Source organism: Lepus europaeus, chromosome 8 (genome assembly GCF_033115175.1).
Source record: "Lepus europaeus isolate LE1 chromosome 8, mLepTim1.pri, whole genome shotgun sequence".
NCBI classification, from domain to species: Eukaryota; Metazoa; Chordata; class Mammalia; order Lagomorpha; family Leporidae; genus Lepus; species Lepus europaeus.
The window spans coordinates 59,116,520-59,132,493 of NC_084834.1; the positions used below are offsets into that span (position 1 = coordinate 59,116,520).

Here is a 15,974-nt window from a genome sequence, read left to right on the forward strand (position 1 = left end):
TCAGAACTCTTGTACCCTACACAACAGATCCCATTCCTCTGGTTATCCACTCCTAGGAGGCTGCCTTGCTCATTTTCTAGTAATTATTTATACTAGGCTCATATATTTGTCTCATATTGTAAGGCTGCCAAATTCCCTTAGATTTATGTAGACCCCTGTATTCTTCCTTTAGGTTTAATGAAGACAGAGTTTTATTGGAGTTAAAAAGAGCCCAGCAGGCTTTGTCATGTGATTTACTCATTTCCCTGCAGAGTGTCCAGAGATTAACCAGTAGGAAGCTTACCATGTTAGAAGGCATGCAGTGGGGCCAGTGCTGTGGCATAGTAGACTAAGCCTCCACCTGCGGTGCTGTCATCCCATATGGAGACTGGTTCATGTCTCACCAGTTCCTCTTCTGATCCAGCTCTCTGCTTGTGGCCTGGGAAAGCAGTGGAGAATGACCCAAGTACTTGGGCCCCTGTATCTGTGTGGGAGACCCAGAGGAAGCTCCTGGCTCCTGGCTTCCGATAGGCCCAGCTCTGGCCACTGTGGCCTTTTTGGGAATGAACCAGAGGATGGAAGACCTTTCTGTCTCTCCCTTCCCTGTCTGTAACTCTACCTCTCAGTGAATAAATAAAATCTTAAAAAAAAAAAAAAAGAAAAAAGAAAAAAGTAGGCACACAGGAAGACAGAAGTTACATGGCAGTGCATAATCTATGATGTGGCTTGAAATTTTGGCTTATGAAGATGGCAGGTAATTTTAAATGCTAATGAATATAAATTAATTTTAAAGGGAAAAATTCTCATAGTGCATGTTGTGTGAATGTGGATGAATTATAGGTCATGCTCTGTAGCTGTACCTTAAGACAGCTAGGCAATCATCCTCCATCTCAGCTAACTCTAACAGAAGAGCAGTTTAAGGCTTTCACTGTTTGCTTAATTGAGCTGAGACTGTCAGTTTCCATTTCTTTGATCTTTTCAAGACACTGATTGTTTCAGATTCAGAGATCCATATGTACATACAAAATTCATAAAGCTTTCTTCAAAAGAAATGGCCGATATATAATAAGAACATAGAAAATCAAGCCTCAGTGATTAGGAAAGAAAAGTCTCACCTAAGAAAATAGTCCTATTGTAATCCTTATGTCACTTTTACAGTTAAGAATAGTGAATACTGAGTTGTTGATTTAAAAACAAAACTAATTTCTTCAGTGTTTTGTACAAATAGAAATGTTCTTTACAAAATACTTGAAACCATGACATTGCTAGTTTTTCTAAATACTTGTATTGGCAGTGGTTTCATAGCCAGCCCCATTAATCTCAAGGCAACAGGAGTTCATTTTCACAGAGATACCAGGCCATATTTGTCCAAGTGTTCAGTATGTGACTCATAAGTGTTCCTGGGCTTTTGGATGACTTCCAGGTCTTTGCCAGAACTAACCTTCTTAGACATTTGAATCAAATTAGAGTTCCTCAGCTAAGATCTTAGTGGTGTAGTCTTTCCCTAATACAGTAATCCTCTCCACACTTAAACCCAGACATTAAAAGATTACCTTGCAGGGATGGGCATTTGTCCTAGTGGTTCAGGTGACCAACATCCCATTTCAGAGTGCTTGGGTTTGATTCCTAGTTCCAGCTCCCAATGCCAGTTCCTGCCAATACAGACCCTGATTCAAGTAGTTGGATCCCTACCAGGAAACTTGAGTTAAATTACCAGCTCCTGGCTCCAGCCTGAGCCCAGCCCTTGCTGTTGAGGGCATTTGGGTAGTGAACCAGTGAATGTGAGCTCGTTCTCTCTCTCTCTCTCTCTCCCCATCTCCCTCCTCCCTCCTTCCTCCCCCTCCCCCTCCCTCTCCCCCCCTTCCTCCCATCTCTGTCAAAATTAACATAAACATATTATTGTTAGTATAGCCCAAGAAATTGAAGTTTATTTTTATTAAATATATTGAAAATTCAAATATAAAATTTAGAATTGTTTTAAAAATAGATAAATTGGGACAATTTGGGTTTTCACATAATGAAAACACCAGTAGTTTCATCCCGTTTCTGTAGAATGGTCCAAATCATATATATTTTAGTCACCAATAACTTGTAGAAGGGTGAAGAGTTTTTTCAGAAACCATTTTACTTTCCGAATTATGTTTTTAAAAGAGAGGATATTAGAATATACTACATTCCAACTTTAAAATATTTTTTCTTATGCTAACTCCTTTTTCCCATAATAAATTTTGAGAATGTTTTAAACTGTCTCTGTTTATGAAAAAAAAAAAAAAAGATTCCTTTTCCTGTTTTGTTTTTATTAGTTCCACCATTCTATTTCCAACATCTGGACCACATTGGAAGAAGACTGGACCACTATGAGAAGCCAGAGTTATCTCTAGGATCTTATGAATATGTTGCTACTTTGGATTACTGCAGAGTAAGTGCTCCCAGGACTTCAGATGTTTATATATGAATGTCAAATTCAGCTAAATAACTTTCATATGTAAAGAACTAAATCTCAACTCCTAGACGAAGCATTTCGGTGATGTTGTGGGGATGGAGAAATGGCTAAAAAACAGAACAAACCTTCTAGGTTAGTGACCTGGTTGACTTGCCAAACCATCCACTGGAGTGGTTGTTTGTAAAAACTGAAATATGGTGTCAAAATTAGGATATAATAAATAAACTATACTGGCTTCCTAATGCAACAGCCCTGTATAGTATCTTTGCCTCTTTTTTTTTTTTTTTTTTTTTTTTTTTTTTTTTTTTTTTTGGTTAGTCATCTTAGTAAAAGTTTCCTTCTAAGGCAGAAACTCAACCAAAGTGATCACTAGGACTTAGTTACATTTGTGTTCCTCCTTTCTCCACTGCAGTTGTTAACCATAATAGCCTGGGACCTGGTTTCTGATTTCTAAGCCCAAAAATTTGACCATGTGACTCCTCTCACTACCTCCCACATACCTCTATTATTTTCTAAAAAGTAAGTTAAAAAAATAATTTTCCTTATAAGGCCATTAACTATTAGACTCCAACCTACTATCTCAATTGTGTATCTTCAACTGTGTACACCACACATTCCAAACTCATTAACCCTATGCCAACTCCTTACCTATATATAAGGTGTTCTTTTGATGAGATTCTTTTCATTTTGTTAAGCCTATGCATACCCCAACTTGTGAACTCCTACTTACTCTGTGAAGCCTGGCTGAAATTTTATTGTGTGGGTAGGCACAACTTTCTCTGTCTTCATCGTAGTAGTTCCTTATTACAACTTCTGTTTTCCCATGGAATTTATCTATAACTCTTTTAACATATATGCTGTGGAATTTGTTATTTTTAATATTTCTTTATTCATTTATTTGAAAGGCAGAGTGGCAGAAAAAAGGGAAAGACACAGAAAGAGATCCCACCTGCTAGTTCATACTCAAATGGCTACAAGTCTGGGCCAGGCTGAAGCCAGGAACTAGGAATTCACTCCTGGTTTCCCATATGTGTGAAAGGGGCCCAACTGCTTGGACCATCTTCTGCTGCATTTTCAGGCACACTAGCAGAAGCTGGATTGGAAGTGCAGTGACCAGGACTCAAACTTGTACTCTGATAGGGGATGCCTGCATCACAAGTGACAACTTAACTCTCTGTGCCACAACACAGCATTCCACACCATGGAATTCAAATCTTGGTGCTTATCTGCCCTCTTTATAGATTCTGGTATCCTTGAGACCCCTGTCTCAATGACATTTACCACAGTGTCAGGCACTGGGTAGGCAGATCAACATACACAGAATGAATGGATTTATGGGTGTGTTACAATTTTTTTTTTATTTATTTGACAGGTAGGAGTTATAGACAGTGAAAGAGAGAGACATAAAGGTCTTCCTTCCATTGGTTCATTCCCCAAATGGCCGCTACAGCTAGTGCTGTGCCAGTCTGAAGCCAGGAGCCAGGTGCTTCCTCCTGGTCTCCCATGCTGATGCAGGGGCCCAAGCACTTGGGCCATCCTCCACTGCCCTCCTGGGCCACAGCAAAGAGCTGGACTGGAAGAGGAGCAACCAGGACTAGAACCCGGCACCCATATGGGATGGCAGTGCTACAGGCGGAGGATTAACCAAGTGAGCCATGGCGCCAGCCCTGGTATTACTATTTTTTTAAAAAGATTTATTTATTTGAAAGGCAGAGTTTCAGAGAGGCAGAGACAGAGAGAGAGACAGAGAGAGAGGTCTTCCGTCTGCTGGTTTTACCCTCCAGTTGGCCGCAATGGCCAGAGCTGTGCCTATCCGAAGACAGAAACCAGGAGTTTCTTCTGGGTCTTCCATGAGAGTGCAGGGGCACAAGGACTTGGGCCATTTTCCACTGCTTTCCCAGACCATAGCAGAGGGCTGGAGCAGCCAGGATTCGAACTGGCTGGAGCAGCCAGGATTTGAACTGGCAGTCATAGGGGATGCTGGCACTGCAGACATCTGCTTTACCTGCTATGCCACAACACTGGCCCCTATTACTATTTTCAACACTGACCATTCTCTTTTGCCTATGTCACGGTGACAGTGTCATCATTATGATTACTTGCTGAGTTTTAAACTTCTCAGTGACTTGAAAATCATATTTTCTGGGGTTGGCATTCTGGCTTAGTGCATAAAGCTGCCACCTGTAAAGCTGGTATCCCATGTCTGGCCCATTTATGTCCTGGCTCCACTTCCTATCCAGCTCCCTGCTGATGGTCTGAGAAAAGCAGCAGAGTGCTTGGGCCCCTGCTATGGGAGACCTGGAAGAAGTTCCTGGGTCCTGGCTGTTGGGGCCATCTGGGGAGTGAACCAACAGGTGGAAGATTTCTTTCTGTCTATCCCCCTTTCTCTGTAACTCTTTCAAATAAAATTTAAAAAAAAGAAAAGAGAATGAATTCAGCATTCAGCTTATATCTAAAGTACCTGGTGTAGAATTGAAGAAACGGTATAATCTATTTAGTGTTGTTGTGTATGATTAGTTCTATAGTTTTGTTTTGAACCAGTTATTCAAGGAAATTGTGCTTTAATATAACATTTGAATGTATTTTAAGAAAAATAAGAGCATGTTTGGTATAAATGCTGTATTTGAGGCAAAAAAAGCATGCTCAGAAGTACAATAAAGCTTGGTTAGGATTTTTGTTCCTTCCTCCTATTCTTTGAAGGAGACTCATTAGGCAAACATATGCACTTGCTGTTCTAATTAAATATATAAAGTCTTTGAAACTAGTTGTGGGAAATTTTTTCACTGATCGTTTCAACCTTAGCATAAATCTAACAATGCTTTGAGTTTTCAATTCTTTGCCAAAAGGCTATATTATCTAGATTTGTTGCTATTTTTAGTAAAAACTTAGGCAGAGAGTCAAATCTGTTTCTGGGAACAAAAGTCTTCAGCTCTTCAAACTCTGTTATCTAGAAATACTCTAGAAGTCTAATTGATGGGGAATCTTACCCAGCAGGCAAGAAACCAAACAAAATTGTACATCTTGAGAGGTTTTGGTAAGCTTAATCTCCTTTTTATTATTCTAAATAGGGCTCATACTTACAATAAATATCTTCAAATTTAATTATAATTTAAAATATCAATAAGGTATAATAATCAGTTGGCTTAGGGATTTGGAGGATGAAAAAGAACTTATTCAATTTGTATGTGTATATTTTGACACCATACACGCCAAAGGGAGAATGACAGACTCACATTTTCCCCTATTCTTTTTAGTTTGTCTTAATGCCAATTTTAGATAATAAAACTAACATATTGAACATTTACCATGCGTCAGGATCTATGCTAAGTGCTTTCTGTGTATTGTATCATTCAGTTCTTCCAGTGAACCCATGTAGTGAGTACCACCATCATAGGAGGAACTCAGTCTTAGAAATAAGTGGGGCTGGCGCAGGCTCACTAGGCTAATCCTCTGCCTGTGGCACCGGTACTCTGGGTTCTGGTCCCGGTTGGGGCGCCAGATTCTGTCCCGGTTGCTCCTCTTCCAGTCTAGCTCTCTGCTGTGGCCCCGGAGTGCAGTGGCGGATGGCCCAAGTCCTTGGGCCCTGCACGCCCATGGGAGACCAGGAGAAGCGCCTGGCTGCTGGCTTCGGATCAGCGCGATGAGCCGGCCGCAGCGGCCATTGGAGGGTGAACCAACGGCAAAGGAAGACCTTTCTCTCTCTCTCTCTCTCTCTCACTGTCCACTCTGCCTGTCAAAAAAAAAAAAAAGAAAAAAAAAATGAATGGGCTTGGGGCTGGCGCCATGGTGCAGAGGGTTAATGTCCTGCCCTGAAGCACCGGCATCTCATATGGACGCCAGTTCTAGTCCCGGCTGCTTCTCTTATGGTCCAGATCTCTGCTATGACCTGGGAAAGCAATGGAAGATGGCCCAAGTCCTTGGGACCCTGCACCTGTGTGGGAGACCCAGAAGAAGCTCCTGGCTTCTGGCTTTGGATCAGCACAACTCTGGCCATTGCAGCTAGTTGGGGAGTAAACCATCGGATGGAAGATCTCTCTCTCTCTCTGCTTCTCTTCTTTCTGTCTTTCAAATAAATAAATAAATCTAAAAAAAAAAAAAAAAAGAAATGAGTGGGCTCTGGCCAGACAGAAAGTGACATTTATATGGCAACAGGACCCCTATTTCCTTTCAGTACACTGTGAATATTTCCTTTCAGTACATTGTGAATATTTAGGTGACTATTTACAAAATCACTATGGCGTTTCCTCGGGGGAAAAAAAACCCTTAAATTTTGTCATGTAATTGAGGCTTTATGGAATACATGTACATATAAAGTGTACCTAAAATAATAAAATGTTAAATCAGCCTCTTTTTTCTGAATACAAATGTAGTTTCTTTGATTAATTTTAATTCCCTTTGACATTTATTGGACATTTATTGGATGACATTTATTGGACATGTCCAAGGCAATTGTCTGTGCTTTGAGGGCTGCTAGAATTAGCAAGAAGGTAAGCCTGCTCACAAGGTATTTACCATGTACGGGCTTGGGAAGAAACATGCATTTGTTATGATACAAACTCAAATATGGTAACTACTTTAGGAGTAGAATAATCAGAGTACCATAAGAGAACAGGATGGGAAAGGCTTCAAAGAAGAGTGACACTTGCGTGAATCTATGCATGAGTAGGGGACTCACAGGTGGAAATGGGAAGGGAGAACTGAACAGTGAGCAGAAACAGTTTCACAAAGATACCGGCAACTTACTCTGGTTTCTTCCGTGGTTGAAGAGGTAGATGAGTGATGTTGATCTAGTGTAAGGACTAGGTAATTGGAAAGTATATGAGGGGTCTTAAGAAAGTTGGTGGAGGGCTGGGCAATTTAAGTATTTAAGACACAGGTTAAGAAACCTACATCCCATATTGGAGTTCTAGGTTTAATTCCTAGCTCTAGCTGCTCGCTGCAGCCTCCTGCTATTGTGGACCCTGGAAGGCAGCAGTGATGGCTCAAGTGATTGGGATACCTGCAGAAATTCCATATGGGAGACCTAGATTATGTTCCTGGATCCCAGCTTTGGCTCCTGGTCCAGCCCAGAGCTGTTATGGACATTTTGGGGGCTTGAACCAGTGGATGGGAGCAGCTCAGTGGATGTATGTGCTCATTCTCCCTGTCTCCCCCTGCCCATTTCTCTGTCTCTCAAGTAAAAGGCCATGGAAGATGCATATTGTGAAACAAAGCTATTCATGGATTTCCAATTTTTAAAAAATGCTTATTTATTTGAATGGCAGAGCAACAGAGAGATGGAGAGAGAGAGAGAGGGAAGGAGGGAGGGAGAGAGATTTCAGTGGTTCTTTCCAGAAATGGCTGCAACAGCCAGAGCTGAGCCAGACTGAGGCCAGGAGCCAGGAACTCTCATCAGGGTCTCCCACATGGGTGCAGGGGCCCAAGCACTTCAGCCATCATCCACTACCTTCTCAGGTACATTAGCAGGGAGCTGGATTGGAAGTAGAACAGCTGGGACTCAAATTGGAGCTCTAATATGGGATACTGATGTCATAAGCTGTGGCTTAATTTGCTGTGCCACAGCACAGGCCCTGATTCCTAAATTTTTTGTACCAGAATAAGCTTATCATTTAATTCAATTTTTCCATAAGCTTTTGGAGGTGCCTTCATATTCCTCCTTCCCCTAGAATCTGCTAAAACTAAAAAGCACTGTGCCAAACAGAGCCTCCCCCCCCCCCCCCTTTTAGACTTATTTTATTGGGATCAATGCTACACCATACCTTCAGTGCTGGTTCAAGTCCTGGCTACTCTGCTTCCCATCTAGCTCCCTGCTAATGCACCAGGGAGAGTGGTGGGAAATGACCCAAATGTTTGAGCCCCTGTCACCCACATGGCAGACCGAGGAGAAACTTCTGGCTCCAGCTTGGCTCAGCCCTGGCCACTGCTGCCATCTAAGGAGTGAACCAGTGGATGGAAGATCTCTCTATGTCTTTCCAATAAATGAAATCTAGTCCCAGCTGTTGTGGCCATTTGGGGAGTGAACCAATGGATGGAATACCTCTCACAGTGTGTATCTCTCCTTCTCTCAGTAACTTTGACTATCAAAATAAGTAAACATTTAAAAAAATAAATAAGAATAGCTTGAAGGCTTCAAACATAAAGATCAGTGAGAAGGAAATGCTGATTATCCTGATATAATCAGTGCACACTGTACAGACATATGTTGAACTATCAAACTGTGCCCTAAATATGTATAATTAATTGTTAACAATAAATAATAAGAATGCATGAGGAAAGAAAGAAAATTTTCAATGGATAAATGGTAATGCTAAACTAAGGAGAAAATACAGGAATAGATTGTTCACAAAGGTTTTGGTTTAATAAATAGAAATGATTATTTTCATTTAGTGTAAATCAGCATGAATCTATGTTCTGAGTTAGTTTAGGTGAGAATCAGGAATGATTTGCAATAAAAATTACTCCCATAGACTGTGGTAAATTATTTGAAAGGTAGGGAGGAAGAGAAAGACAGATCTTCCATCTGCTGGCTCATTCCTCAGATGTCTACAATAGCCAGGGCTGGGCCAGGCTGAAGCCAAGAGCCTGAAACTCAATCTGAGTCTCCCATGTGGGTGGCTGGATCAAAGTAATTGAACTATCTCCTGCTGCCTCCTGGAGTGTGCATTATCAAGAAGTTGGTTAAGAAGTGGGTGGCTGGGATCTAAGTGATTGAGCAATCTCCTGTTGCCTTCCAAAGTGTGCATTAGCAGGAAGTTGGATCAGAAGTGGAACTGAATGTGAACCCAGGGACTCCAGTAAAAAATAAGGGCATCCCCAAGCAGCAGGTTAACCACTGCACCAAATGTGTGCTGCAATCTTAAAATACTCTTTTAAATTCAAAATGAAGGACTTTTATGAGACAAATGTGTTACCTATCCTTGTTATCCTTGTGGTGGATACAGACATTATCCTAGTTTTGTGATAATTAAAAAATATTATAGAATAATTTTATGATATATTGTAAAGTTGAAACTTAAATTGAACTGAGCTCTATTTTCTTGTGTAAGTCACTAAAGTTTTTTGCCTGTGACTTTCTTTTCTAAATATTTTGTAAGTTCCAACTGAAGGATTGCTTCCTAAGGGCTGTTTGAACACCAGCCAGTGAAAGGACCAACAGCTTTTTGTAGCAGCTGCTTTATGTTATGGTGATTGTTTTAAACACATACAGAAGAGGCCTAACATTCCATTTTTACCATAAATATGTAATAAATTAGAGAGCATTTAATAACATGGGACAATATTTTGAAAACACAGTTAAATTTTAGTATACAATTTCATTCCTTTAAACTAAAAGAGCTGATAAGAGACTTAAAAATAGTGATACTCAATTCAATATAGTTTTTTATTACCATTTCAAAAACAAATGCTAATTACTGAATGTGCTTTTTTTTTTTCTTGAGCATAGTTTGCTGGGATTCCAAACACATTCTGAGCCATGAGGCAGAATGTTATAAGCAAGTTTGACTGCAGTACTGTACTCTCCCTTTTGATGAAGTCTTTGGAGCTCTGCAACAGTGAGCCTTCTCTGCTAGCTAGCATAATACTGCCAACGCAGGTCAGACCCTGGAAAATGAACAGCTGCTTCTATCCGTTTTATAGCATCAGAGACTGTGTTCTAGAAAATGATTTAACTCCACTGATGTTATATCCTAAACATTAAATAAACATTGAATGACCTTAAAGAGTTTCTAGTGAGCATTTGCTCATGATGTATTATTTTATAATCATATCTATTCATGTGATATGTTTGCTCTCCTGTAGAAAAACAAGCCTCCAAACCCACCAGCCTTTATCTTCATGATTGATGTTTCATACAGTAACATAAAGAATGGACTTGTCAAACTCATATGCGAAGAACTGAAGACTGTACTAGAAAAACTTCCAAAGTAAGGAAACTAATTTTTTTTTATAATTTCTATAATATTTCTTAATTAATTTACTGGCCAGAAAAGAGGTTCTGATTGACTGATGAGGCCATTGGATGATTAGGTAGAAATTAAACAGCATCATTGAGTCCTTAAAAAGTCAGTGATCTTTTGTACAAAGTGAAAGAAACAAACTGATAAAAAGAAATACCATGGTTAAAAAAAAAAACAAAAACAAGCAGCATCATTCAAAATACATTATAAGGACAAACTGTGTGGTGGGAAAGACTTTGGAAATCAGTTATTTACTTTCCAAAGCATTGCTTTTCCAATGGAAATGGGCAGTTACTGGGCATGGCAGAGATTTCTAAGGAGTGCCAGATAATGGTACTGATGCTTTATGACAGAGGGATAACTTTGAAATCTGATCTCCATTTCCCTTATGATAAACTGTCTAAACCATTTGCAAGTAAATTGCTTCTCTATCTTGTAATTGAACCGCATGAGTATCTGCTGTTGCTGCAAGTGGACAGTGACAGTGAATTCTAATAGCTACCAATTAAGCATGCCCTAGATGTTAATCAAGACTTCAGACTGGGGTTAGCACTGTGGTGCAGCGGGTAAGCCACCCTCTGCAGCACCAGCATCCCATAAGAGTGCTGATTCGAGTCCGCCTGTTCCACTTCCAATCCAGTTGCCTGCTTATGTGCCTGGGAAAGTAGTGGAGGATGGCCCAAGTGCTTGCACCCCTGCACCCATGTGGGAGACCCAGAAGAAACTCCTGGCTTCAGCTTGACTCAGTCCTGGCCATTACTTTCTTTTGTGGAGTGAACCCGTGGCTGGAAGATATCTCTCTCGCTGTAATTCTGACTTATAAATAAATAAAATAAATCTTAAAAAAAAAATCTTAAGATTGTGCTTTATAAAAAAACTATTTGGCTTGTTACTTACTCTTGTACACATAAGTAAATAAAAATGATGGCAATTTTAGCATAAAAACCATAAAATAATACACATACACAGCCCAAAATAAATTTCAGGGGGTAAAAAATAGCAACATTTGTTAGAAACCGTATAGAGGGAAAAGATATTTGGGCTTGAATAGAAGCTTTTGAGAGATTTAAAAAGTGGCAGGGAATAGCTCCAGGTATCCTTTTACTTTTGTCTTCTCTTTGCTCTCTTAAAGCTGATAGCATGTGGCTATTTTTAAATTATCTTAGCGTACAAACTAGTCATTGAGAACAGGGAACTAGCAACTAGTGAGGAGACTGGGAAGCAGGGAGAATGCCTGTGAGGAAGGCATAGGGAGAGAAAATGGGCTAGGAAATGTCTATCCTGATCTCCACATCTTCTACCTTGTCCTCATCTCCATGAACACCAGTTGTGTCCTGCGTACTTTGGGGGTCCTGAGGGGCTAGGCTCCAGCCATTAGGGCTCCATGTAGGTTTAGGTACCTGCTCCTCTGTGCCCTTTGTACATTAAGAGTGGAGCTTTGGTCCATGTGAGGCTCAGCTGAGTAAACTCTGAACCTCCCAGGAGTGGTTTTGTTTGCATCAGTGAAGCCAAAGTCATAATACTGTTGAGGATGGTTTGGAAAAGAAGTGGGGATGTTTAAAAAACACAGAGGTGATTTCAACCTGAATTCTCAAGTGAAGAATGAACTGGGACCACGTTGAAGATAGTGGCCTAAGGAAGGCATCTGATGCCTACAGACTTAATTTGTGATTGTAGTTCTCTTACTGCATTCTTAGGGAAACTTGAGGTATGGACTTTATGCTGAATCTGATGTATTTTATCAGAGCTCTGTCTCAGGGCACCTTAAATTCCAAATCTGAATTTTTGAGCTTGATTAGTTTGAAAGAAAACTACCGTAACTTCTAGAAATGATCTCACCCTTCTCTCAGATTGGTTCAAATTAGGGTAGCCTGTTTTCCAAGATGGTGCTTCACCAAACTTTTTTCAACAGAGTGGTGATGTGAAGCTTAAGACCCATTGTTGAAAGAGTACTGCAAAAAGTTCATGGAAACGTGCAATTACTCATAAATCATGATGCTCATTTTCTGCAAACTTTTTGAAGCACTCTTGCATAAATTAGGAAATCACAACCTTTCCCTCACACCCTTTTGGAACAGTTGTGTGGCTTTGGCAGAAGACACAGCAGAAAAATACAAGGATACTGCTGGTTATTCTCTTCCACTATTTAAATTTTTTTTTAATGTTTATTCATGCCGTCTACCTTTTACTCTTTCATCTTTTAAAATGAGTTTGGATTTGTTTTCTCCTGGGGAATTTGTTTTGGGTTGTATATAACTATATTTTTATGGTAAGATTTCCATCATTTTATTAACTTCTTTGTACTAAAACACAAAATAGCCAAATAGTTTTTGTGAAGCATAGTCTGAAGTGTTGAATAATGTCTTAAGGTAGATTCATCTCTTAGCTAATCTTTTGTAAAGGGAAAGCCCCATTCTTTACTGTTCACTTTGAATTTATATGTTTAGCCTTGCAAGGTTGCCAGACTTTTCTGACTTCTTTGGAATAGGAATGAAAAATGTGAAATGTTTCACTTGTTATTCAGGTCAAGCTCATGTTACTTTGAGTTTTTGTTTGCTTTTCACCTTTAATATTGCTATAGTTAAAGGTGTTCATTCAGCTTGCTTGATTTTGGAATTTTCTGGTTTATATAGTTGTTAATATCTTCATTGTTGCTGTATCAGATTCATTCAATTAAAGTGATAGGGGCAAGTGTTGAGAAAATGGTAGTTAAAAAGCAGAACAAAAAGCATGTTAGTCTTAGTCTTTTCCTTTGTATAACTTCACAAAACTTGTATGAAATCAGTATGAAAGAGGCTGTAAGTTTTTCTGGGTGTGATTTAATGAGATAGTTATAAATTTAAAAATGTACATTGCCATGGAAACAAATACTAATATTTTGCCAAAATGTGATATATTCAGATTAGATGCTTTTAAAAAAATGTTAATGTGGATTTTAAGTGGATTCTGTGAATCCCAGGATACTTCTTTCCCCTCACTTAAATATTTCCAGATCCCATAGAAATAGCAACCCATATTTTTCTCTATAGATTTTGTGTCCTTTGCCCTACTTGATGCCAAAGTAACTATTAAAACAATTGAAGTTCTTCATGACTTGCTGAACATTTTTTCAATTTGTGTAATAAAAGTTTTACCGGGAAATGGGTTAGCCAGGGGTGTGCTGCTCAATCATTTCTCAATTAATAAAGATTTGATTTTTGTAGTGATGTCAGTACAGAATTCTAGCCAGGCTGATCTTTAACTGTCAGCAAAAATGAATTGGGAAGAGATGTGCAGTAACTTATGCATTTGGGCTCTGACTTGCCATCCCAAATTGAGATTTTCTTTTTCAAGATAATCATTCTCCTTGAAACTCTTAATTCCTCATATCATACTAAACCCTATGGGGATAACAGGCCCTGCTCTTTTTACCTTAAAGTCCAGGACTCATGAAATGTGAATTAAAAGGCATCCTCTGATAAGAACCTGATGAGAATGATTTATAGAAATTTGGAAGAGGACATGACTTCTGGTTAGTAGCCTCAGGGAGGTTTCACAGAGGAGGAGAGATTTGTGTTTGATGTGGAAGAGTGAGATTCTGTTGAATATGGTGGGGAGAGGAAAGTGTGGATGCAGTGTAGAGAGGGTGGGCTGCATGAAATCCTGCAGTAGAGGATACTGAAGTGTGTTCAGTGGCTCTGTATGTGTAGTTCCAGAGAATAGGATTCCCAGTTCTGAAAGCTATGTAAGTGTCCAGAGTATAAACATTTCCCAAGTGTGTTTGGGAGAGATTAGGAAAACCTATTTAAATTGTCCACCCATTTATCCAGGCCACAGTTACGAAGTAGCCAGTGTAACACAGTTGCTGTGAGTCAGCTAAAGAAGTAGAGAAGAAATAAAATAGTTGACAGTCCATGCTTTGTCAGTCTGTACTCTGCTGAAATGTCAAAGTAATTGGGTTGTTTCTGCTGGGGAATCAGAAATTTGAGCTTCTGTTTTCCTTTTTCTTGTCCTCAATTAACTCTTTATGCCAAGTGAAAAATTTAGAAACTGAGCAAATTGGGTTCTTCTTCAAAAAAGTTGTCCCCTAGAAAAAATAAATTTTGTGCATACCTAAGGGCCACAGAAAATGGCAAATAAATTTTATAGCTTTCTCGACTGTTGAGCATGCTGTGATGTCGAGCACTGAAAATTTGCAAGGAGATCAGTAGTATGTAGTGTTTAGGGAGGTAAGAAGAGAAGAAAGGAGAGAGGAAGAGAGAATAGTACATTCAGTAAACTTGTAACTAGAGTGTAGAGCACTGAATTCTGAATATACTTAGTATGGCCTGGAATGAGAACATTCATCCTTTTATCCTTTCAGAATACTAAGGCCTTGTTTTGGGATTCCTTTAAAAATTACAGTTTTTGTTAAGTTTCGGAGCTTTTATTGCTTTGCCATACCATCACAAATGATCACCTATTAAGAATTACATTGTCAATTTATAAATTGTAATTCATTTTATATATTTATAGTGTATGTTTATATGGTATATAGATCTCAAAAGTAACCTGTTTTCCTATAGAAATTCATTAGGATGTGTAAGAAAAGGATCACAGGAGGAGCAAGACCTTTCTTGATAAAGACAGCTGTCCTGTTAGTAATGTGACTACACCTTTCCTTTCTATTGCCTCAGATACTCTGTTTGTTCTTCTGACATTCTGGTAACTTCAGAGAGAGCTGTGCTTATGAAGAATGTAATAGGCATAGCTTGTTCACCAAAAAAAACCAAAGAATCTTCATAATTTGGCATAGATTTAATAAATATATTAAAATGTGAGCAAATATTTTCATAATACCTGTTTAATTTTTTTTTACCTAGAAACCCCCTACCATGCCTCTGAAATTAAGACCAGAATGTCTTCCATATAACTTGTAGAAGAACACCTTACTGAATATATGATAGAGACTTCTCTCTCATTATAACTTTATAAAAGGACTGCAAACATTTTTTATTCCTTCCAGGGAAGAACATGAAGAGACATCTGCAATTCGTGTTGGTTTTATCACATATAACAAAGTTCTCCATTTCTTCAATGTGAAAAGTAATTTGGCTCAGCCTCAGATGATGGTGGTGACCGATGTTGGAGAGGTCTTTGTTCCTTTATTGGATGGATTCCTTGTCAATTATCAGGAATCCCAAGCTGTTATTCACAAGTAAGTATCAAATGTTTTATAATTTAAATACACATCAGGAGTCTGTTTTTAATTGCATTGTGTTGTGTCTCAGTTGCATTTTTTGTTTTCTCATTAGCAAAGGAGTTTTATAAATATTGATTATGTCATTTGTGTTAGATCTTTTCTTTTTGTTGCAAAGTACTGCAAAGAAGATATTTTCTGCATGTTTATGAGCATATTCAAGGTTAATAGCAATAATAACTAAAGATGTAGTCATTGTTCTAAGAATTTACAATCAAAGAGATGACAAATGTAGTAAATAAAAATGTATCTATAGGCCGGGCATGGGGGGCGCTGCAGCTAAATAGGCTAATCCTCCGCCTGCAGCGCCGGCACACCGGGTTCTAGTCCCGATCAGGGCGCCGGATTCTGTCCCGGTTGCTCCTCTTCCTGTCCA

At 39.2% G+C, this 15,974-nt stretch overlaps 1 protein-coding gene across 1 annotated transcript in view; it reads left to right on the forward strand.

The window, feature by feature from the left end:
• Positions 1-15,974, forward strand: part of SEC24D (SEC24 homolog D, COPII coat complex component) — a 145,442-nt gene that overhangs the window by 83,837 nt on the left and 45,631 nt on the right. Inside the window, exons 10-12 of the mRNA XM_062199697.1 lie at positions 2,283-2,398; positions 10,223-10,347; positions 15,365-15,556. Coding sequence (XP_062055681.1) covers positions 2,283-2,398; positions 10,223-10,347; positions 15,365-15,556 — 433 coding nt within the window. The remainder of the gene's footprint in view (positions 1-2,282; positions 2,399-10,222; positions 10,348-15,364; positions 15,557-15,974) is intronic.